The sequence below is a fragment of the Apaloderma vittatum genome, unplaced genomic scaffold (assembly GCF_000703405.1).
Source record: "Apaloderma vittatum isolate BGI_N311 unplaced genomic scaffold, ASM70340v1 scaffold16524, whole genome shotgun sequence".
Taxonomy (NCBI): domain Eukaryota; kingdom Metazoa; phylum Chordata; class Aves; order Trogoniformes; family Trogonidae; genus Apaloderma; species Apaloderma vittatum.
The window spans coordinates 1-22,547 of NW_009714516.1; the positions used below are offsets into that span (position 1 = coordinate 1).

Here is a 22,547-nt window from a genome sequence, read left to right on the forward strand (position 1 = left end):
CCGAACATTCTGTGATTCTGTGATTCTGTACCGAGAGCTTTGAACCAGGCATTGGTGAGACACCACCTGCCGATAGTGCAATGTGATTCTTGGCATCCAAGCTCAGAAGGGATGAGTTCAGACTAGGATCAGTCTCTGATCAGAAGTGGTGAAAGGTGATCAGGGTCATTAGCCCAACAGCACATGGACAGGAAGGGGGTATGCTTACTCTTAGCAAACATGATTCATACCAGGATTTTTAACTTGCTCGTTAGTCCTGATGAGGTCAATGTTCTAATTTGCAAAAGAATTTCACATATTTTTCCCCTTTTTATAAAAGTCTCTGTAATGTTTTGTCCTATCTGAAAGTCTTCTGGCTGAGAATTGAGCTTCTTTGTAAGTCAATAGAATTCAGCAAATATTTTTCTTTTTTTTTAAACCCTTTGGTAACTAATCAATAACATCTGTTATGAAAGCTGTGGATTAAACTGGAGCCCATAAAATGAAATTGGGTAAAACCAACTTTCTAGTTACGCTTGATGTGTCTTTGAGCACCCAGCTAGTCCAGGCCTTGAAGCAGCACGAGTCTCCTCTACATGCACTAAGAATGCTCAAATTGTATGTATGCAGCAATATTATAGTAAAATGGCTATATAAAATCTTTCATACTAGGCTACAGTATGAAAATCTGCATGAATGGGCCATATTTATTTAATGAACAGAGGCCTTACTATTTCAGTAGTCGTACGTACAATTCTAAGCACAAAAGGCTGCCTTTTGGTGTATATTTTTAAGAAGCTGAAGGATATTGGTTCTGCCTTGGTAAGACCTCCTTTTGACATTTCCAGTGGCAGTATTGCTGTTGGAATGTCTTCATGTCACACTTAGCAGCTGCTTTCTTTGGGTCGCATCCAGCCAAAATTAGCCTCTGTCGTTCCCAGTCAATGGACTTTTCCAGAGCCCACCTGTGCTCCCCTTCCTGACTTTTCAGGGAAATTTTCTTCCCTTCGGTAATTGTGAACATGTCATTTATATTTTATTCCTTGTCAGAGCCAGCTTAAAAATTTGCAGTTTCCCAGACTACAGAAGGGAAAGACTAAGAATAAAAATTCTCCAGTTTGGCTTCCAGACTACTGACTTTTTAACTTTTTTAATCTCACCTAGTTACTGAAAGACAAGTGGTAAAGCTGTCTCATGAAAAAAAATAGCACAGAATGTTAAAGATTTATCTTGACTAAGAAAAGCGGTGAAGTTTTTAACTTACTAACTAGAGGAGGGTTTGTTATAGCTGTATTATGTTATGAGCCAGACTTTCACAGTGCCTCAGGCAGCACATTGTTGATGATGATGTTCTGAGCTGAGTATATTCATATGCAGGTTCATACTACTATGAATAAAAGTCATAAGACCATTCTGACTCAGTTCAGTGCATTTATTGACTAAGACTACACAACTTACAATCAATTGGAGGATAGAGACTATAAAACATCCCAGTCCCACCTACTGGTTTCTGTGCTGGTGGATCCCACTGTGGCATATAAACCCAGCTCTTAACTCCATATATTTCAGCTTGGGCTTACTGAAAAATTTTTGGGTCTTACAATATTGCTACATGATTAGGTTAGAAAGTAGAAGTACCAGTGGATACAGCTGTATACAAAATTTGTAATGTATATATAAATGTATTTCTTATATATGTTGTTAATATGCATGCATATATGCAATATATAAAACTAGGTATAATTCTTATATATTACTATATAATTATAATATGTTTAAAAATATATATTACGTAATGGCATATTATGGCATATTGTGAAGTAAATATTATTCCTGCCAGCTTTTCTGCTATTTCCGTCTTTGAACAGAGGAACTAGAAGTGCAAAATATACCAAATTACTCATTGGTTACGTAATAGTTGAGATAAAAATTAAGTGGAAAGCTGCTAGGAAGTCTGGTTCATACCTTATTGCACTATATATTAAATTTTCTCCTCGTGTATGCACATGATAAATGCCACACCTGAGTCATGGCACAGGAAAACAATTATCAGCTTGGGCCAACCTCTGATGTTTCTTTCGGGGTAAGTACTTTTAATTGTTCTTAGTTCAGTAAGTTGTATTGTACAGCAGGAACTATGCTGAGGTCCAAGAGAGTGTGGAGTCTCGGTAGCCTCTTTTTTTCTCGCTTGAGAAGAGCCATCATGAAGCAGGTTGTCCTTCCAGGCCGGGAAACAGTGGACTGAGAAGATTCTCTGTAGTTCTTGGCTTGGCAAGGAACAAAAGGAGACACCATGAGACATGCTCCCACCTTCCATCAGAGAACAGGGGCTTGTCAGCACCGCTCAAACCTCTCTTTTCCCGACTAAATTCTTATCTTACATACAGTCTATGGTACTTATAGGTACATAGTACGTGTGATTTTTGTGGTTTGATTTTGAGTTCATGGCCAGGTAGGGGTAGTTTTCAGGGACATATGGATGTTGCAAGCAGGTGTGTATTCGATATAGAGGATTGGGATGGATGATCTGCAGTCTGAGCTCAGTATGTTGCTTCTGAGCATGTCTTCATTCATAAGACATCTCCACAGAATGCAAAATAAAATCACATCCATTTCCTAAATACGAGGTACAGAATGCTCTAAGCATCAGATTGCAATGTATGCTGAGATGAGTACTGCGCAAGTCTGTTTGAGTTCAATTATTACGTGAAAGTAGCAATGAATAGAATTAAAGTTCCCCTGCATGACTACATTCCTCTAAATGGCTGGGTAGATGGATGTATCCTGAAAAAAAGTATGAAGTTTGTGGCATTCTCTCAACTGTGATGCAACAATTCAAAATAGTAAAGAAACAAACTAAGGGATGCGTTTCCACAACCTCTCAGTGAAGTGCTGGAAAGAGCAGGAAAACGTGCAGTTTTTTAGTTTCCTGTGTCAGCATGGTAGTGCCACTGCTAAGGAAATTTTCAAATATGTTGAGTTCTGAATTGATAGCCACTTCTCTGCCCTCAGACAAAAAATGTAACAAAGTGAAAAGCATCAAAACTTACCTTGTAGAATGGAGACAAAAGTGTACCTATGTATTTAATCTGTAATTATAGGCGAAAACATAGCATTTTAGGATTTAGGGAAACCTATACCACACCTCAATAACTCAGGGAAAAGAGACTATTATTGTATATTTTTGATCCTACTGACTTCAAAGAGACTATTTCTATGCCAATGGTATTGTGTTAGACCCACTATGGAGAAATGCTGATTGCTCATGAAGCTCCTATCGGCCGTGCTGGTAACAGCTCAGTGAAGGTGTTTACAGGATTGGCCTCATGGTAGGAAATAACTGTCAGAGAAGGAGGGATGGAGGAGATGAAATAGATTTTTTTCCCTTCTATTTTTTGTACAAGACATGCTTGCTTTCATCTTAGAAGAATTGCATTAGAATGTTTGCAGTTTTACTCATCTATTTTAATATGACAAAAATCCACATTAAAGGCCCAAGTAGAAAAATAACGAGTGTCTACTCTGTTGTAGGAAAAAAAGAAGTAGACGGGAAGAGCAATTTTTAAATTTTATGTAGGAAAAAAGTTTAGTGAGAAAAACATCTAACACCATTGAAAACCTTTCTTTATGTATAATATTAAAACTGTATGCAAGATACATCTCTGTAAGTTTGGTCTTATTGGAGAGCAGCTAAGAAATTCTCTTAAAATCAATTCAACCACTGCACAGCACAAAATTATATATATCCTCCCCTGGAAGGATTCCTCTGCGGAAAGCGTTTTTACCTTGCTTTCACTAGAACTGCCGACTGTGCAACACTTCTACAAACCTGCTGTTCACAAAAAAAATAAAACCCACATCATTAATATCCAGCTGCAAAAAATTTGGGCTCAGTTCGTTTTCCCAGCCTTTGTGACCTTCAGTGTAACAGTAAAAGCAGTGTTTTCAATGACACACTGTCTTCTCTTTGTTAGTTTTAAGCAGCCAGTACAGCTGAGAGGAGAGATAATTGGTAAACTCTTCCTTCATGTTCAGCATCTACAGAGCTGTAAAAGCAAATACGGATTTATTACCTTTGTTCAAGCCTGTGAAGGGCAGCAGGATGGATTAGGTGCTGCTGAGTCCCAAACCAGAAAAAAATGGAATTTACACAAAGGTGTGGAATTGCTCTTAAAAAAGAAGCTGTTTTTCTTCCAAGAAATCAAAATGAGTTTTCTGAGGTTGCTTGTGTTAGCTTTTGAGTAGTTAAATATGCAGCCTTAACAGTCTTGTAATGTAAACTGCTAATGATTTATAGTCTTTCAGACCAAACCCTGAGTTTTCTGTTCATTTCTATCCAGGTGCCATCAGTGGGAATCTTTATTGCTGGAATGTGAGAGCAAAATGTGGCCTTAAATACTCTGGGACTTGGTCTGATGTTTAGAAGTATTCCAGAATATAATAAGATAAACATTCTTGATTGCTTCCTATGCCTTGAATTGATCTACAGCAAACATTTTTTTAATTACTTCTAATTCTCCCTTGGCTTTTTTTCATAGATCTTCCCACACTAATGCCTTATGTGCCAACTTATAAACAGTAAAGCTGAGGCTAAATCCTGACTATTGTGGTAAAAGATCTCTAAATTTTGCCTGCATGTACAACTCCAGAAGATTTCTGATGATTTTTTTTTTCTTCTTCTTCTTTATTTTAGGACAATTATATGCAGAAAGACGGGCAGCAAACAGCAGAGCGTGAAAGCCATTGATGTTAAAATTGAAACCGATCCCTTTGTGAATGACCAATATGATGCTTTTTGTGTAAAGGATGAAGGTCAGCACTGATATACTATTGAAATAATGCACAGTCATCGCTGTCTTGCAACATTAAAAGTTTTGCCTTCAGTTTTTCTATACCAAGAGGGAATGTTAAGGAATAAATCTTGACAATAATCGCTCGCTAAGTGAGCCAACCACTGCAGAGCCATTGGTTGCAGGAAATAAATTGCATTACTTTTTGTCTTTGCTGCAGTTTAGCAAGTTCAAACAGCACTGCTGAACTGGAAGAACCCATTTTGGTGTTCACAGACCATGCTTTATGGACCCGTATATATCTGGCAATGTAAGTGAGATGCCTGAAGCATCTCCTGTGCTCATCACTGTAACTGTAACTCACCAAGCTGGCTGCCAAGCACAAAACACCACGCTGATGCATATCGGTATACAGCATTTGTATGCCAATGTCTTCATTGCCTCCGTTTTATTTATTTTATTTAGTTTTTCTTTGTAAACAAGTGTAGAGTAGCCCGATAGAAGCTCTTATATATCGTGGATGATTCTGAAAACCCAATCTTTTCTGTCTTAAGTTGATGCTTAAACTTTTTGATGTTCAAGTGCCAGCATCCACAAACAAAGATGGATTCTGAAGGCAAAAAGGAAATTGTAATGGATAGGCGGATCATGTAAAGAATCATGGAATCATAGACTGGCCTAGGCTGGAAAGGACCTTAGAGATCATTTAATCCAACCTCCCTGTCATGGGCAGGGACACCTCAGACTGTCGATGCCCACAGTGAACTTTCGCATCTCATTTCCAAGAAAAGCCAGGGTAAGCAGGTGGCATTTACCAAGAAACGATAAGTTCACAACACCTGGGGGAACACATTTTGCTAAGTGGCCTGTGGCTTGTGGGAATGGAAACACGGTCGAAGCATGATGTGGCAGGGGCGACATGAATTGGGTGTGCACCTGGTCATCCAAAAAATCACAGAGTTACACTGCCCATCCTCTCAAGGAGCCCTCGTGGTACCAGCTTGAGGCTCCGTGCTGCTGCAGGCGGCACCAGCCCCGCTGCTTAGTTGCTGATGCTGTCACACAAGCACCTTTGTGCTTCCCTCCATGCTGCTCCTCACATATAAGACCAGCTCCCTGTAAACATCCACAAAACTCTCTCATTGTCTTCCTTCCAATCTCTCTTTTGTCAGCATCAGCCCCTCCTCTGCTCCGAGGAAAACCTTGCGGTGGGTGGGACAGCTGTGGGAGGCTGAAATCAGCGCTCTGGCTGCTATTGTCCCATTGTGGTCCCTCGTCCCTCCCAAACTGCTGCGGCCAAGCTTACACGTAGATGATGGGTCTCGGGGAAAGAGCCGCGTGTGCCTCCTGCGTCTGGTTGCCACAGGCAGGAAAGAGATGGTGAAGGTGAAGATCAGAGGAGAGCCTGACAACACTTGTTGGAAAGGTGAACCGTACGGGACACGGAAACCACATGGTTAAGACTCCCAGAGAAAATTCAGATCATTTGCAAAGAAGAGGCAGTTTCTGAACAACATGTTTTGTACAAGGCAGGAAGTTGCCTGATGGCAGAAAGGGATGATCATGCTGATGCACTCACCAGATGGAATCATTGCATGGCTTGAGTTGGAAGGAGCCTTAAAGATCATCTAGTTCCAGGCCCCTGCTACAGGCAGGGACACCTCTCACCAGACCAGGTTGCTCAAAGCCCCATCCAGCCTGACCTTGAACGCTTCCAGAGATAAGGTATCCACAGCTTCTCGTGGTAACCTGTGCCAGTGTCTCACCATCCTCACAGTGAAGAACTGGTTCTTAATATCTAATCTAAATCTGCCTCTTCAATTTTAAACCATTACCCCTCATCCTACTGCTACACACTCTGATAAAGAGTCCCTCCCCATCTTTCCTGCAAGCCCCACAGAGCACATCCAGAAACATTTCTGGGTGACAGTGAGGTCCTCTTTTCTTTGAATGTCAATTAACATTTAGCACATGAATGAGTCCAGTCAAATTGCTGAAGCATAGACCTCAGGGGCAGTGGTCACATGCTGGCAAGACCTCTTGAGTCTGCTAACAGGATCAGGTTTTCACAAATAAAACTCCTGGAGAGATACTTTTTTTTTTTTTACACTTCTGAAATGGATTTTGTTCTGTACACACAGAGGAATCACAGCAATCTTTGATACTAAGAGCTATGCTTTACAGGGAATTGGTACTAAGAGTTACATTTGACAGGGAAAGATGTAGTTGTAATGGTTTATGGATGCTTTGAGTATAAGCTGCAGTTTTCACAGTACAGAGAAACACATCCTCTCAGTTCCTCATAAACAAATGTTTTATGTAGCCATTAAAGTCAGGAAGACAACTGTGAAACAGCTTAAGATCTGCTGATATCAGAAAGTTTCTCTCTTAGCCTCGAGTATCAAAAATTACAAAATTATAAAAATATATTGAATTCTGCCTCTTCTGAAAAAGGAGTATTTCACATAAGTCAGATCTGGCCCACAGGGTATGTATTTATTCTCTATCAAAGCTGGTAAAAAAATGCTTCAGAGCATAAGAGAGATAAAGGAAGAAAAACAGAAAGCTTATTATTTAGTAGGACCACATACCATTTGATACCTTATGTGTATCATCCTCTCGGGTTTGCTTTCTTAATTTCTTTTTTTAATGCAACAAAGGAAAGATCTCTTTGTTAATAGCTCCTAAGTTTTACTGGTTCTTTCCTTTGGCGACCCACTGATACAGGCAACAAATAAGATCTCTATTCCATAAGGCTTTGATTTGTTGCCACTGTAGAAAAACTGAACAGGCAGAAACTTGTAGCAGTGTACAAATCCAAATCAAACTCGGTTAAACATGACTGCTGGCTCCAGATACCTGCTGGATGGCTTATGTACATATTTCAATTTGGGTTTGTCAGCAGTAAAAAAGAAAAAAAGAAGAAATTAGTGTGTTCTTTACAGCAAGTGTAGTAAACGTACTTTACCAGAGCAATCAAACTGCCACTTGCTTTAGGTAATATATGAACTATTTCTTTATATTTGTCATTTTTTTGCTTTGAATACGAAGATATTCATTTTTTCATTGCTACAGCTTTCTTTTCCAGAGCTTTGCATATAGCTGACAGTGAATTTCCAGCTACCTGGTGATGTCATTTAAAATCTGATGAAAGAGGTATTGGCACCCTACCATGAGTAGCTTACAAGCAGCACTTATATTGGCTATGATTGAGTTTTGGTTCTTGTATTCAGTGTTTTTATCCAAAAAGAAAAATTCTGTGTACTTTAGTGTCTCCGCAATCAAGAAGAAAAACAAACATCCACACTCATCTTTCACAGAGCTAAGAGTTGAGAGTTGCACTTTCTGATTTCTTAACGATGAGATGACATCCTGTAAGTTCCAGTGGGTTTTCTGGAAAAACTCTGCTGAATGAGGTGGTTGTAAGAGGGGATGTTTTATGTCAAAGAAGATGTTTCACATCAGCTTTCAGAGCACGATGCACAGTTAAAGCAGCAATTGTACATCATCAGATTTCAGTAGGTTCTGCCAGGTGATGTGGAAGCTGAAGTCTGCATCTTTTTCATTTTGATGATTTTTTTTGCATTGATCTTAGGTTGTCCTTTCTGTAGACCATGTTTTATCAAGACATCTCAAAAAAGACCTTTACAAACTGATGGGATGCTTGTAGTTTAAATCAGGAAGAAGCTTGTGGAGGATTCTGGATTGCGGAGGAGGGGTGCTGTATTCTTAAAGTGGCTCATTTTGCCTCTTTACCAGAAATCACCTGTCACAAACCCCTTTCTACAGATGGTTTGGAGTTAAAGTTACCCTTCAGAGGGGCCAAATAATTCCTAAAGGCCTGTCAGTTAACAAGAGGCATCTTCAGCCCCTTGTAAAAAATAGTCACTGAGTCTCTAAGAGATCTGTAGCCAGTCATTGCTACCCCTAACATATCTGTGCACAAGACTTACTATCTCTGGCTGTGCCACTTACTCCTATTCATTTGTCAGATGTTGACTCCATCCTGATTTCTACCCATGTATACTGAGTTTGTTATTGTCTGTGGCAGTGATTTTCACTCTAGGAGACATTCTATGCCACATTACTGCTGACACGGTGATCTTCTGTGTACTTCAACATCTCCTTCTACCTGTGCAGGGCAGCCAACTCCATCCTTGCTTGCTGGAGGTCAGCTATTGATGCTCAGAGCCCTGTTAGCTGTTGGACCTCACTGTCAATATGTGGCAAACTCAAGAAGGGTCATGATACCCAGAACCAGATTCTAAGTTTCCAGGTTTGAGAGGTGATCTTGCAAGCAGAGCATGGAATCTGCTCTGTAGGGCCTGACTATCAAGCACCTTAGGCTCTCCTACTGTGAAGATATTCACTGGGCTCATTTTTTTTAGCAAGCACTGAGAAAATATGCTAGTTTAGATCACTGAGGGGCAAGGCAGTGCTCCAGATGGAGAGTTCAGCACTGGAGGAGCCCAGTCCTCAGCTACCAACGTCATTGCTTCGGGCGATCCCTGTGGTTGCTTTAACAAAGAGCACTGCTGTTCCTCTACATGACAAGCTGCTGCCAACACACCCTCTGTCACACTTCGTGGCCCAAATCTGCCTTCTCTCTTCCACCAAAAAAAATGAATGTCAGCCCTGAGCACAGGCTGTTGCTCCAAACAAGTCCGTGCTTTGCCAACTCCTGGTACAAAGGATGCAGACAAAATCCTGAAGCCTGTTCCCAGTGATGGCTCAGCTTGATGAGCTGCTGAGCCCACGTCGCTTCTCAATGTGCATCAGGTTGGGCAAGAAAAAGGCTGAGCAGGAATTGTCACAGCAGCTGAGACTGCAGCAGGATAAGGAGCCATAAGGTGCTGCAATGTGGAAAATTCCTGTACATCTTCCACAAGAGGAGGACAGCAGCAAGATGGATGTGGGAACCTGAGTATATCCTTGTGGGGTATTTGCAGCAAGGACATGACCTTACAAGGTCTCATATGGGCAAGTCACCTGTTCCCTACCCAGTGTTCATCCATGGACATCTGTAAAATCTCTGCTTTTCTTTCTATTCACACATCAGCCAGATCTCTCAGAATTTCCTAAATCTCTATTAACCATGTCTGTTGCCCAGTTTTACAGTAAAGCTCCCTTCAGCTTTCTTCTTTCCTGGTAGGTTATAATGTGCTTTTTGAATGTGTTGGCCATGTTTAACTAATGTAAATGTTACTTTTCTGATTCCTCTGGCCACAGGATTAAGAAGTAAGGCTTTGTAGATAAGAATACCCTCTGACATATAATTATCCCATACAACTTTGGGATCAATATATCCCTCAGAGCACATACACAGCTCCAGTTTGTACTGATGGAAGTAGCTACATAAATAAAATACATGAAATGCAGGGGTCTGTAGCCTTCCTATAAGGCAATAAAATATAATTTTTATTCCTTTCCTTCACATCAATCTCTATTCATCTGACTGGTTCACAGGAAAGGCATTAGCTGCTAACTGCTCCTCACTTCCTCAGATGCCAAGCCTCCATAAGACTACATAAACTGAGCTTTGTGTAGCCTCAAGAGTTTGTTTTTCTCTGTGTGTGTGTGTGTGTGCATAACTCCCACTAACTTCTGAAGGTGTTCGACAGTATATATGGATGTGTACAGTACAGAGAATAGACTTCAAAGCCTTGACTTCAGGAGTGTATCCTTTAAATCAGTAGCAGATGTTTATCAGCACACCCAGTTCCAAAGTGATTAGCCAGGTCTGTCAGACAAATTCTAAAGGGCTGATCCAAAAGAACTTTCCACAGAGCGTGGGTGTTTATTGTAAGATATTCATTTCACTACAAGGTAAACAGGTGGTGACACAAATACATCATTCTCCTAAATAAACATGTATTAACTTAACGCCTAGGTCAGAAGTGAGTAGCTGAGGGGAGAAGCTGCAGCCAGGACTCACAAGGATCTTACAGAATGTCCCTGGGGCAAAAGCAGGAAAGCCTGAGCTTTTGCAGAAAGTAGATGGAAAAAAAGCTTTTCTGTCCAAACTATTGCCCATTGAAAACCCTGGAAGTAAACTAGTGTCAATGGAAATGTTGTTTGTGAGATCTTGTGTTCATGCTGTCCTAAAAGTAGACTCTAGCGAAGTAGTGAGAGTGCTCTCTGAAGACATTTCTCCTGCATGTTTAGGAGCATGGTCTCGGAGGTCCCTTTTTCGGCTTTCAAACACAAGTCTTTCCAAAGAATGTATTTTTTGCTTAGCCAACAGAGTGATTAGGATTTTGTACCAAGGCAAACTGGAGATAAATACTAGAAGACAAACCTGTCCCTAAGTTTACCAGAACTCGTGAGCTATTACCTGTTGGCCTCCTCATTTTCAGTTGTTCTGTATCAGGACAAAATAGGTTTTGAATTTCGGTTGTCTTGGCAAGTGGAACAGTTGTTTCTTCCACAATCAAGAAGGGCTCTAGAACCACTGGAAAAAATCACAGATTTTTGAGAAAAAATATAGAAGTGTTTATTTGTACCAACAGTGGATTTCTTGGTAAAATCACCATTTTGCATAAGAGGATTTTGTTCCTGTGTTTTTCTGTAAGCAAGAGTTTTCTATTCCAAAACTGTAAAAACTTTGGAGGAAAAGGAGAGATGGCAAAGCCCTCTTGAAGTACACTTCTGAGAGAGAAAGACCTTTGAGAGAGAGCAAACTGCAAGGTCTGGAAGTTCTCTAGAATATCTTGACCCACCTTATTAACAATAGCCAAGATTGTTCTAACCTGAAAAAAAAAGAGTTAAAATTCAGTTTACATTGGCATTGGCAGTTGTCTGTCTGCCTCCTCTGCATTTCTTTCATGTGACAGAAAACTCAAATCAGTTTTGTTATTGTTCGTAGTAATTTTTGCTTCCTGGCTTCTAGTGCTGTCAGTAGAAATATTATCAAACATCTTGTTTGATTTTCTATCCTGATAAATTTAGCCCTTAAGATTCTCTGAGAGAGCAGAGCTGTGTTACCCCGGGTGTTGTTAAGTTGAAGAGCACAAGTCACCGTTTTTTTTTAGGGTATCTCTGACCTAAAATAGAGAGAGTATCTTGGAAGAAACTTGATTTTGAGAAAGACTGGAAGATTAGAGGTAGTTTGAAAAATGTCTGGTGTCCACCTGGACCTTTTCTTTCTGTGAACACAGACGGGGTCATTGCTCAGCCTCTGCCTGCTTGCTATAGTAATTAAAGTGCCAGCCTTAAACAATTTCACAAGCTTTTCTGCAATTCAGAAAAAATTACTGTCTCCAAACTTTTGCTTTCCAGCCCCAACCTACCCAAGCCTTTGTTAACCTTTGTAGAAGCAGGAAGAGAAGATAGCAGTGGCTTGACATCCTGGGCTGACTTGTTGGAAGCAAAGCCCCTCTAGGTGCATCACTGTTACACATCACAGTTACAGTTCAATATCTACCTTCCTCATTACAGCTGAAAAGAGTTATGAAGGAGGACAAGGGCAAGATGTATGAGTTCTGTGGATGTGCATTTGCCCTCAGGGTAATTCTTTTAGTGCTGTATTTAAAGACTATTGCAAGGTCTTGAGGATCTCATTTCTTTTTTCCTTCCAGACAAGCCCTGTGGGGACCCGCCGTCCTTCCCCCACACTGTCCTGCACGGCCACACTGGCTTTGAAATGGGGGACGAGCTGCTGTACGTCTGCGCCCAAGGGCACGTCATGGGCAACAAGGAGGCAGCATTCACACTGCTCTGCGACAGCTGTGGGGAGTGGTACGGGCATGTCCAGCCCTGCGTCAAAGGTAAGCTCATGGAGGTAAGCTTTGACTCAGCACATGGAATGGAGCATCCAAGATCTTAAGAAGAAGTTCTTTACTGAGAGTGGTGAGACACTGGCATGTTTGCCCAGAGAAGTTGTGGCAGCCTCGTCCCTGGAAGTGTTCAAGGCCAGGCTGGATGAGGCTTTGAACAACCTGGTCTAGCAGGAGGTGTCCCTGCCCTTGGCAGTGGGTTGGAACAAGATGATCTTTAAGGTCCCTTCCAACTCAAGCCATGCAATGATTCTGTGAGGATAATTTGTTCCTACTTACATGAGCATAGTTTCTTTCTGCGTAGTAGGAACCAAAGTGAAACAGTTTTGTCATAGAATCATAGAATGGCCTAGGCTGGAAGGGACCTTAGAGATCATTTAATTCAACCTCCCTGCCATGAGCAGGGATGCCTCTAAACTAGACCAGGTTACTCGAGGCTTCATCCACCACCCTCTCGGCCGCCCCGCCCGCCCTGGCCTTGAACACCTCAAGGGAGGGGGCACCCACAGCTTCTCTGGACAATTTATTCCAGAGTCTAGCCACCCTTGTACTGAAGAATTTTTTTCTGAGATCCAATCTTTTTACGCCGTATCTATTCCATATCAGCTAAACCCATTTCAGGGATTCACTGACTCTTCTCCCAGGGTTACCATTAAGCTCCTGCCTTTCATTCCACTATCTTCCTTCTTTTTCCCCCAATACTTTTTTGAACTTCTGGCCTTACCTATATGATCGATCTTGCTTCCTTTTGGTAGGTTACATAAAGACCTGTGGGAGTTACAAGAGCTGTCTGTGCCACAGAAGTCTGTGCCACAACGACAGAAATACAGTTTGGGTTAGAGCTAAGCAGTGAGATGGAAAAGTTAAAGAAAAAGTATGTTATTTTAATTTGTCACATGACTTTTGTGCCTACAAACACAACAGTAGCTACCCAGGTATCTATTCCATTAAAAGGAATTAAAGTGTGTTTTCTTACCAAATAACTTGACTTAAGGACTAGGACTTTTATTGAAAAAATAAAAGCAAAATGTAAAAGCTCTGGGCAATTATAATAATGATATTTCTTCAATGTAAATGTTCAAGAAAATTGACCTTTTGATGCTGGTTAAAATCTGCAACAAACTTCACTTTCCCGTTGTTTAAACATAAGTGAAATAGTACCCTGAGTTCAGATGTGGATGCAGTCTGAATTCTGTTTTCTCCTTGTCTTTTCTCGTGTTACCCTGCTCAATGCCTACAGCTCACAATTTTTTCACATATTTAAGAACAGTCTTCAGAGTATCATCTCATTATTTTTCTCAGAAAGATATCACAACTTCAAGATGATATTTCTGGCAAAACAGATGAATTTTAAGCAAAGGAAGGGGCAGCTGTTGGGTAGCTGAACTATCTATAGAGGCTGGAGTTAGAACCTATATAAATGCCCAAGGGCACTGCAAGGAGTTATTTTTACTCATGAATATATACCACCAGGCAGTGGATAATCATGAGAAAAGGTCAAACTTGTGCTCAGTAGAAATGGGGCATGTCTGTGCACCAGGGAACCAGCTATTCAAAACCATGCAAACAGTACAGAGATGAGCAAAAGAAAAAATTAAAACCCCAATAACTTTTTGAATTGTTTCACCAGCTGAGATGATTAAGTGGAATACTGTGAGGAGTGAAGGGAGAGAAGGAAAAAATAAGAGTGTTGACATCTGATAACCCGATGGGTCTGAATCTCCTCTAGTCTGTACCGAAACGGTAATTCTTTTTCTTTGGCTGAGGTCAGGGAAAATGCTAACATTTATCACACATAGAAATAAAACTGTATTACACCAAAGTAGGGAAGAGAATGAATTAGACCCTTTCAAGTTGTGTGTGTTTCACTGTTTTCCCTGGATAAATAGTCTATTTCCCCTGTTTTGCCTGAGCCTTTCACACGCTGCAGGGGAGAGAAAAATATTATTAAAAGAAATAGGAAAGTGTGGCTGTAAAATCACAAATATCAACATTGGAACTTGGGAGCAGATGTAGTATTGTGGGTTATGATTTTTAAAATGATTTAAATGTAGACTTCATGCTGAGGGGCTTCTCTGATGAGTGATTTCAAACACTTTAAGGACTCAGGACAAAAAATACAATATGTGTTCAATTATTAATTACATATTCGATCCACCTAATCACACTTCTTTGAGAAAGAATAGAGCCAAGTATGCTGGAAATTAAGAAACCAGTACATCACAAGTGGTTTTGATGTACATTGTACACACTAGGTAACGGGCTGTAATTTTTAATCAAGATGCTTTTTAAGAAAAGAAATGGCTCTATATAGTGAGTGTTTCCTGCAATTTCTCATCATGAAAAGATGCTGTGTTCTAGCCGAAAACACAGGGATATTCTACCCAACAAAGCAACCTTAAGCAGAGAAAAGGGCAATACATTTTTCACGTTTATTATTTTTTCTGTTTCTGTCGAGGGAACACATTTGTCTCACAAAATACATCCTGAAGACTGTCGTGGCAGGAAGGTCTGAAAACAGATGTATGTGTGCCATGCTGTGGCTACCCTGCAGGCACAGAAAATGAAGTGACCATTTCTAAATGACATTTGTTTTTTTTTTATCCCGAAATGAACTCTAGATTCAATGTCAGAAACATTAATATTAACATTTCAGCAGGGGGGGGTCAGGGCTACATCGCATAAGGCTGCATCCTCGAGACTTGACTTCCTCAAAGGGAGGGAAGATTAGAGGGCTGGGAAGTCATGTCACATCTCTGCCCTAAAGCTGGCTGAGAAGAATGTCATATATTTATTCTTTTCCCTTGGCTGCGTTGGGTTTTTCCAGCTGTACCCTCGTGGCAGGAGAGGTCATATTTTCTGCATGTCTTGGGAATCTCTCCAATGTTGACACTTGGATCCTTGTCTTGTGTGTTCAGATCTGGTCTAGCTTTTACACACTGAGGACCAGACTTCTGATTTCAGCCCAAGGAAGATTCTGCGGAAGCCGAAAGCTTCAGCTGCAGGTCCCAGCCTTTTTTTGCCTGGTTCAACTGTTCTCATAGTTTCTAGCATTGCTTTCTGAGTTTTCAAGAATAGTGTCGATTCACATTCATGTGGTCTCCAAGCATGACTACACAGCAGCATTTAATTCTTTTATTTTTATTATGAGAAGGTCTCTGGCTTTTGATCTTATTTGGGAATGCATTTTTTTTTCCTCCCAAGAGTGCAAAGGGAGAGTTGTGACAGACAAATAAAATCAGCAACAAAATATGTCCACGGCCTGTCAAAACAATTGTTATGACAAACTTTGGCTCTTTTTTCAGGTTGAGCAGTTGTATTAGATTAACGTAAAATATCGATCTGGCATGAACTGATTCTGCCAAATCAAATCAGTTTGAAAAATTGTGATGGGTTATTTATTTGCATTAGCAGGCTTTCGGCTAGAGTAAAAATCCTCCTCCATCTTGTAGCTGTTGGAGAAGACAAGAGGCAACACAGCTTCTGTACTCTGGTTCCTTTGAGAGTAGTGTGTTCCCGTGCCCAATCCAAGTCAAAGGGATAATTTGTTAAGATGCTGTAGTTTACAAATCTGATTGATTTTGGGCAGATTGGTCTCCATGATCTCTTCCTTCCCACCCTTCAAGACAGATGCCGGCTTGTTAATGCTTGCTGCAACTGCTTTGAGTTTCTTAGAATAAAGATGGTTTTATACAGTGGAAATGTTTATGATGATGGTCCACATAGAATCAAGTTTCAATTTCCTGTACTCCAAAAATACATCGACAAAATATGCAGTGCACTTTATGGCTGTCCAAAATAGCAACACTCAAAATAGAGCTCGGATGCCAATATGCTATCTAGAAGAAAAATGAAACTGATCCTAGAATGTGGAAAACTGGGCTCTTTGGTTTTGCCTGCCTCTATGTTCACTCACTGTTTTCACATTAGGATCAAATGTTGAAGGAAAGCCCTTTAGGACTGGATGCTTCCCAGAAGGGACAAGACTAAATGGAAAGGATTTTAACTTTTAATTGAGCTTCATATCTTTGATAGTATGCCATTTCAGCATCTGTTGCTCTAAAATGTTCATTTCAGCCTCAGTAATGCCTCAGACAGTGAATCAAAACCCACTGATCCTCAAGTCTGCCAGAGCAGGATACAGGAAAGAGGTAGCAATGACCAAATATTGAAAGGTTTTGATCTTGGACTAATTCATTTCAGTGCTGGCTCTTCTTTAAAACCAGACCTGCCTGGATAGGAAGGAAGATGCAACTACTTTTACATCAGTTGCTAGCTGTTTTAAAAATGTGCATAAATAAAGGTCACAACTATTTGGATAGGAGGTGGAGCTGGATCTACCATGGTTGTTGCTTTTCAGTACTGAGGTGAAATTTCAGGGAGCTGGAAAGCTCAGGGAAGTGATGAGGAGGTGAGCAAAAGGAACTGCAGAAGTCGTGCAATCTGTTCCTGGAAAATCAAGCTCACAGCTGACTTAAAGGCTTGTCATGGTAACACACGCTCACTAAATACTAAGTCCAAGCCCCATCTGAAGGTATGAGGCCCAGAAGAAAGAATAGAGTATTATTACTGTGTAAGTGGATTCAGTATCATATAAATCAAAGCTTCGGAATAAGGGGGTCTATATTTCCTTTGATGGTCAGAGAGCTCAATAGTTGCTTTCATTCTGGCGCCCCACAAGCTAACATTAGTTATGTTGATAGTCTTTGCTATAAACTACACAAATACGGGAGATTGCATAAGAAAATACGTTGTAGCAGCTTTACAACTTGGGCCACAATCTGATTGTCAGAAGGAACAAGACTCCCTTATGCAGTGACAAGCAGAGCATAATGAGCCCCGATCTCAGGCTCTCTCTGGACTACAATGGGCTTTTTCTTTCCTCAGCTGAGTGCTGAGCAAGCACCGATTCATTTCTACGCATGCAGGATCAGGCCCAAAGACAGCAGGTTTGGTGGAGCTTTGATTGATGGTCCAACAAGCCCTTAATATGCTCTGAGAGACTGAGGACTCGTATTTTTCTCGCTCCTTCCTGATGTGCCTTGGTAGGACTTTGTTCTGAAGGCATGAAGGTACCTGGCAGGATAGGCACCAAAAGGGAAGAGCTTCGAATTCTATAAAAAGCATGTTGCTACAACTGTTAAGTGTTCACCAATGATCTGCACTGGTCAATAAGGTGAACACAAGCTGCCCATTCATGTTGCTAGCTAAAGAATAGGTCTAGAGGAACCAACACAAGTGCACAAATGTGATTTTTTTTCACGGATGCACGTGCGTGCAATGTTAAGATCAGTGTTTCATCCTCATCTGGATTGCTGCAGTCTGAAAAATAAATGAGTAGCAAAAATAAAGGTACAGGAGACATGCAGGTGAAGACAGATGGTGTGATGGGTCATCTCAGGGAAGGAAACTGATCATCACGGTTGGTAAATGGTGGATGTGGTGCTCAGGAGTATGGGTTAGTGGTGGGCCTGGCAGTACTGGGTTAATGGTTGGACTCCGTGATCTTAAAGGTTTTTTCCAACCTAAGTGATTCTGTGGTGTGTTCTCACATTACAGTGTTCAGTTCATACATATCCAACAGACACCAGAGATACATGCTGTCCTGAGAGACCATGGACTTTAGTGAAGCAGGCTTGCCAAATACTCAACCTTTAGCAGGTGCCTGGATGGTAAGAGGACAAAATAGCTTGAGGCACCATTTCCATGCAAAGAAAGCACCAGGGAGAAAAATTCTGAGGTGAAAGTGAGACAAGGAACAAAGTGAGGCTGGCATTTGATGGCTATTGTAAGGGCTACACAGTGGTGGCCAGTGCCTCATGGATCTTCACAAATATGTTGCTAAAAGGCTTCAGTACTCAGAGGTACCCTCCAGTCTTTAACAGAAGTCTGAAATACTGTTGGAAAAGATTTAGAGTAGATATTAGGAAGAAATTCTTTTCTGTGAGGGTGATGAGACACTGGCACGAGTTGCCCAGAGTAGCTGTGGATGCCTCATCCCTCGGTGTGTTCAAGGCCAGGCTGGACAGGGCTTTGAGCAACCTGATCTGGTGAGAGGTGGCCCTGCTCATGGCAGGGGGATTGGAACAAGATGGTCTTTAAGATGTCTTCCAACCCAAATCATTCTGTGATTCTATGATTTTAGGATAAATTAGAAAACTGAGTCTTACCAGGAAGCTTTCCACTCTGAGACCTCTGTTGTCTTTGTACCGACTGGAAGTTTTTTCCTCTTTGGAGAGGATGGAGAGGATCTAGAGGATTACACAAGCAGATAAGGGCACCGCAGTGGGAAGGGAGAGAGGTCTGTTGTTGGCACTGTTGTATCATGCCCAGGTTTCACCCTACACCCTTGCTCTGAGATGAGAGGACAGTTTTCATCATGATGGCTTTCACAAAGGAATTAACTCTCTGCAGGCTGTGTTGCACATTTCTGTTTCCTCAGCACAACCGCTTGAGTTTCTGGTAGACCTAGATGCTACTCCAAGAAAAATACCTTTTGCTAATACTCATTCTGTTCTGGCACCTGGCTTAAGCTGTTCTGGCAAAAAGTAAGCTGGTGTGAGCTGTATCACCACTAAGTGGTTTTGGTCAGACTGGTTTGACAATATGTCTAATCTTTCTTAAGAGCAGACCAAATGCTCTGCCAGAAGTCTGGGAAGCAGTCTCCAAGGAGAATGTGACTCATTTGGAAATCAAGGTTGGCCCCAGATGAAAATGTGATTCAAAGTTGGTTGAGTCTAAAAAAGGCAAAAAAAGATAAGGCTTTATGAATGCATTGATTTGTAATACAGCTTCTCCTATTAATTTCTTGTTTCCTGTGTCATGCCAGGCCTATTGCTTCACTGTCTTCATGAAAGACTAAACACGCTCTTAAAAAGAAAAATTGTCACCATGATTCAGTTTGTTTTATTTTCCATATCCCAAGGTACTATTTTCTAAGACTTTTAATGCCAGCATAAATCTCAGCAATTACATCAACTTTCTGTGGAGTAAAATTTGTGTGAGCTGAAAAATCAACCACCCTGTCTAGTTTGGAAAATTTTTAATTGAGCTAAGGTTTTAGAGGAGTGGAAGAAAGATAAATTACAATGCGTTATTTCATTCAAATTCCAATGTTTACTTTCATGCTTTGAGGCAAGTCTGTTTTGCTACAAGTGGTGTGTCTGTGGAGGCATGGGGCATATTTCTCAATCTTTTAAAATCAGGTGGCTCAAAAGCGATGAAGTTGCTATAAAATGTCTAGTGTGGGTTTTTTAAAGTCCAATTAGCAATCGATTACCTTTTTTTTGCTATACATTCCTCTCCGCACCCATTTCTTGCTTGAATATGATGAAAATTTGTCCTCAACTCTAGCAAAAAGAGTCACGTTAGGGAGACCGAAGGTTTGAGAAAACAGTAAGCAATTGAAAGACTAAATGAAAAATCCTATCTAAGAGTCAGTCCTCATAGTCCCTTTCTTTTTGGCTTCTTGTAATAAGTGAGTCCTTTTCTGGAGAAATTAAATGATGGCTTATGTGGGTTTTTTTAATGTTTCTAGACAAAACTGAGGCACACATTGACTATGAAGATAACTTTCCTGATGACAGATCGATACCTATTGTTGAGAATGAACACGTCAATGGCAAAGAGGAAATTAAGCAGGAGCAAGAACAGCTTTCCTTCAGTAAAAGTTCTGAGGAAGGACAAACTGGAGATCCCAAAGGTGTTACTCAGGACACAGACACTTCTGAAAAAGGAAGCAGGGCACCAACAGAGTCCCCCGTGTCACTCCTAAGCCAAAAAAACCTGTTTTGGTTTCCATCAGAAACTTTCAGTGAGCCTGAATTGGAGAAAGAGACAGATGATTCCACTAAAGCACAGTTTTCTGAAGGTGATAACCACATTGGAGTGAAGGCAGCCTATGAAGAACCTGGCACCAAAATGTTTTATGACAGTGAGGATTTCCCCATTGGACCCATTCTCACAACTAACGGTACAAAGGCAGGGATAGATGCAGTTGCCATTACTGACGAGTCGTGGCTGGATGGCTACCCAGTAACGCAAGAATTGGTAGAGGATGATGAAGAGGAAGGGGATAAAGTTGATGGTTCAATGGGAACAGAAGACGATGTTGTCCTCACAACTGACCAGCTGAATCATGTCGAAGTAAGAAAACCAGACAGCGGCAGCCCAGCTCCAGAGGAAGGTTTAACTCAGATCATGGCAGCAACAACGGCGGCAGATGATGAAGCAGTCAAAGAGACACTGGTACCGCTTACGTCAGTGAGTGATCTGGAGAACTTAAGCGTGAGCAGAGGTTATGACGATGCTGCATGGGACCACCCAACTACATGTCTGGGAACTGTGACTCAGGAGCCCGGTACAATGACGCTGATGGACATAACCAGCTTAAAAACATCTGTGTCAGAAACCTCTGTCATGGGCAGCCCCTCCGATCACACTCCCTATGCAGAAGCAACAACTGCCTACCCAGCACAAGTGGCCACCACTGTACCACCTCCAGATACCATCACTGACACGTCGTCCCAGGAATTCACTGAGCAAGAAACTCTCACTCAGGGCCTTGGAGAAAAGCCTGTGCCCACATCCAAGCCATGTGAAGGAGAGGATTGTCCCAAGTCCAGTAAAGCTGCCATCATAGCAGTAATTGTGATTCTACTCTGCTTGTTACTGGCCGCAGCTGTGCTGGCTGTGTGGTTTTTCAAAAAACGGCAGCAGAAAAATTCTGTCTATAAACTAAACGGAAGGTGTCAACCCAGACATCATTGCTACCACCACTACCACCACCAGCACATCGAAATGCAGAAAGTCTAACCCAGGGTCTTTCGGCAGAGATGCTAGAAATCAGGAGAACCTATCGACTCTAGAAGGATCACATGACTCATGGATGCTAAAATCCAGCAGTGCGGAAAGCAGAACTAAAAAAAGAATGCTAAAAGAACATAAAAGACAGAAAACATTTCATCGTTTTGAAATTGCAGTTTGGCATATTCGACCTTTCAGAGCTGAAGAACCCGTGCGTTTTTATCACAAGGGTGTTTTGAAGATGTCAGCAGGACACAGCGTGCTTGGTAGTACATCTACAATTTGTTACGCTTTTACATTTTGCTCCTATTAATAATAAATTAATTGATTAATTTCTGTGTTACCTGGTTATAGTGTAATGGCAGGGCTGGTCAGGCCTTCTTGGTCTATTCTCACTGGAAGAGGGAAAGAAGGAGGGAAAGAAGGCAGAAGGATGTTTTTGGAGCAAGCACATATTGGAGGTTTGTTCCTTTTTTAGGACGTGCCCAAGACGGTCAGGATAAACCACCGTAACAAATTATTACCTGGCGTGTCTTAAAAAGAAAAACTATTTGCTATAATGGATAGTATGCAACAATTACTAAGGTACTTTTTTTCGACATTGTGAATTTAACAAGCCACAAATGTTGGATCATTACGCTATTTTTCTGGAAGGTGTTCTTTTAGCCTTCGTGAAGAAGTGTCATCCTTACACTAATCTTTTTATAGAAAACCTGACGTCTCCCTGGGATTCACAGACTACTGTAAGTGCCATTCTTCCCTGAGCAGTGGCAGGAGAGGAGTCAGAGCACCTTCGATCCCAGGTGTTATGATGAAAAACCTCTTACTACAGAGCGAAACAGTGATGAAGCACTTTCCAGGGGAACCCTGTAAAAAGTCACCTGCTTTTCTGAACACGATAGCAACTGACTAAAATATCAAATTTTAATTCACAGCCAGTAGTACCTCTGGCAGCTGAAGCCATGTATGATACTTCTGCAACGTGAACTCTGCGGAAGGTCTTTCATCGGCTGGAGGGATGTCTGGGGAGGACACTGGCTCTGGGAGACGGGTGTGAAGGCTACTTGGCATGGTGGTAAAGATAAAGCAAGCCTGGGAAAGAGAGAAATTGCACCCTGTCAATAAAACACAAGCGCTTCGTTTTTAGACTGAGAGTCAGTGTAAAAACCACAGAGGCTCTTCCAGCAGCATGCTCCAT

The 22,547-nt window shown here is 41.3% G+C and overlaps 1 protein-coding gene across 1 annotated transcript; it reads left to right on the forward strand.

The window, feature by feature from the left end:
• Positions 1-4,672: 4,672 nt before the first annotated feature.
• SUSD5 (sushi domain containing 5) lies at positions 4,673-21,358 on the forward strand (the record flags this gene model as incomplete). The annotated part of the gene is made up of 3 exons (XM_009868803.1): positions 4,673-4,791; positions 12,347-12,535; positions 20,082-21,358. Coding segments are annotated over 3 exons (1,585 nt in total), but the record flags the coding sequence as incomplete, so codon positions are not given.
• Between the last annotated feature and the right edge of the window lie 1,189 nt (positions 21,359-22,547).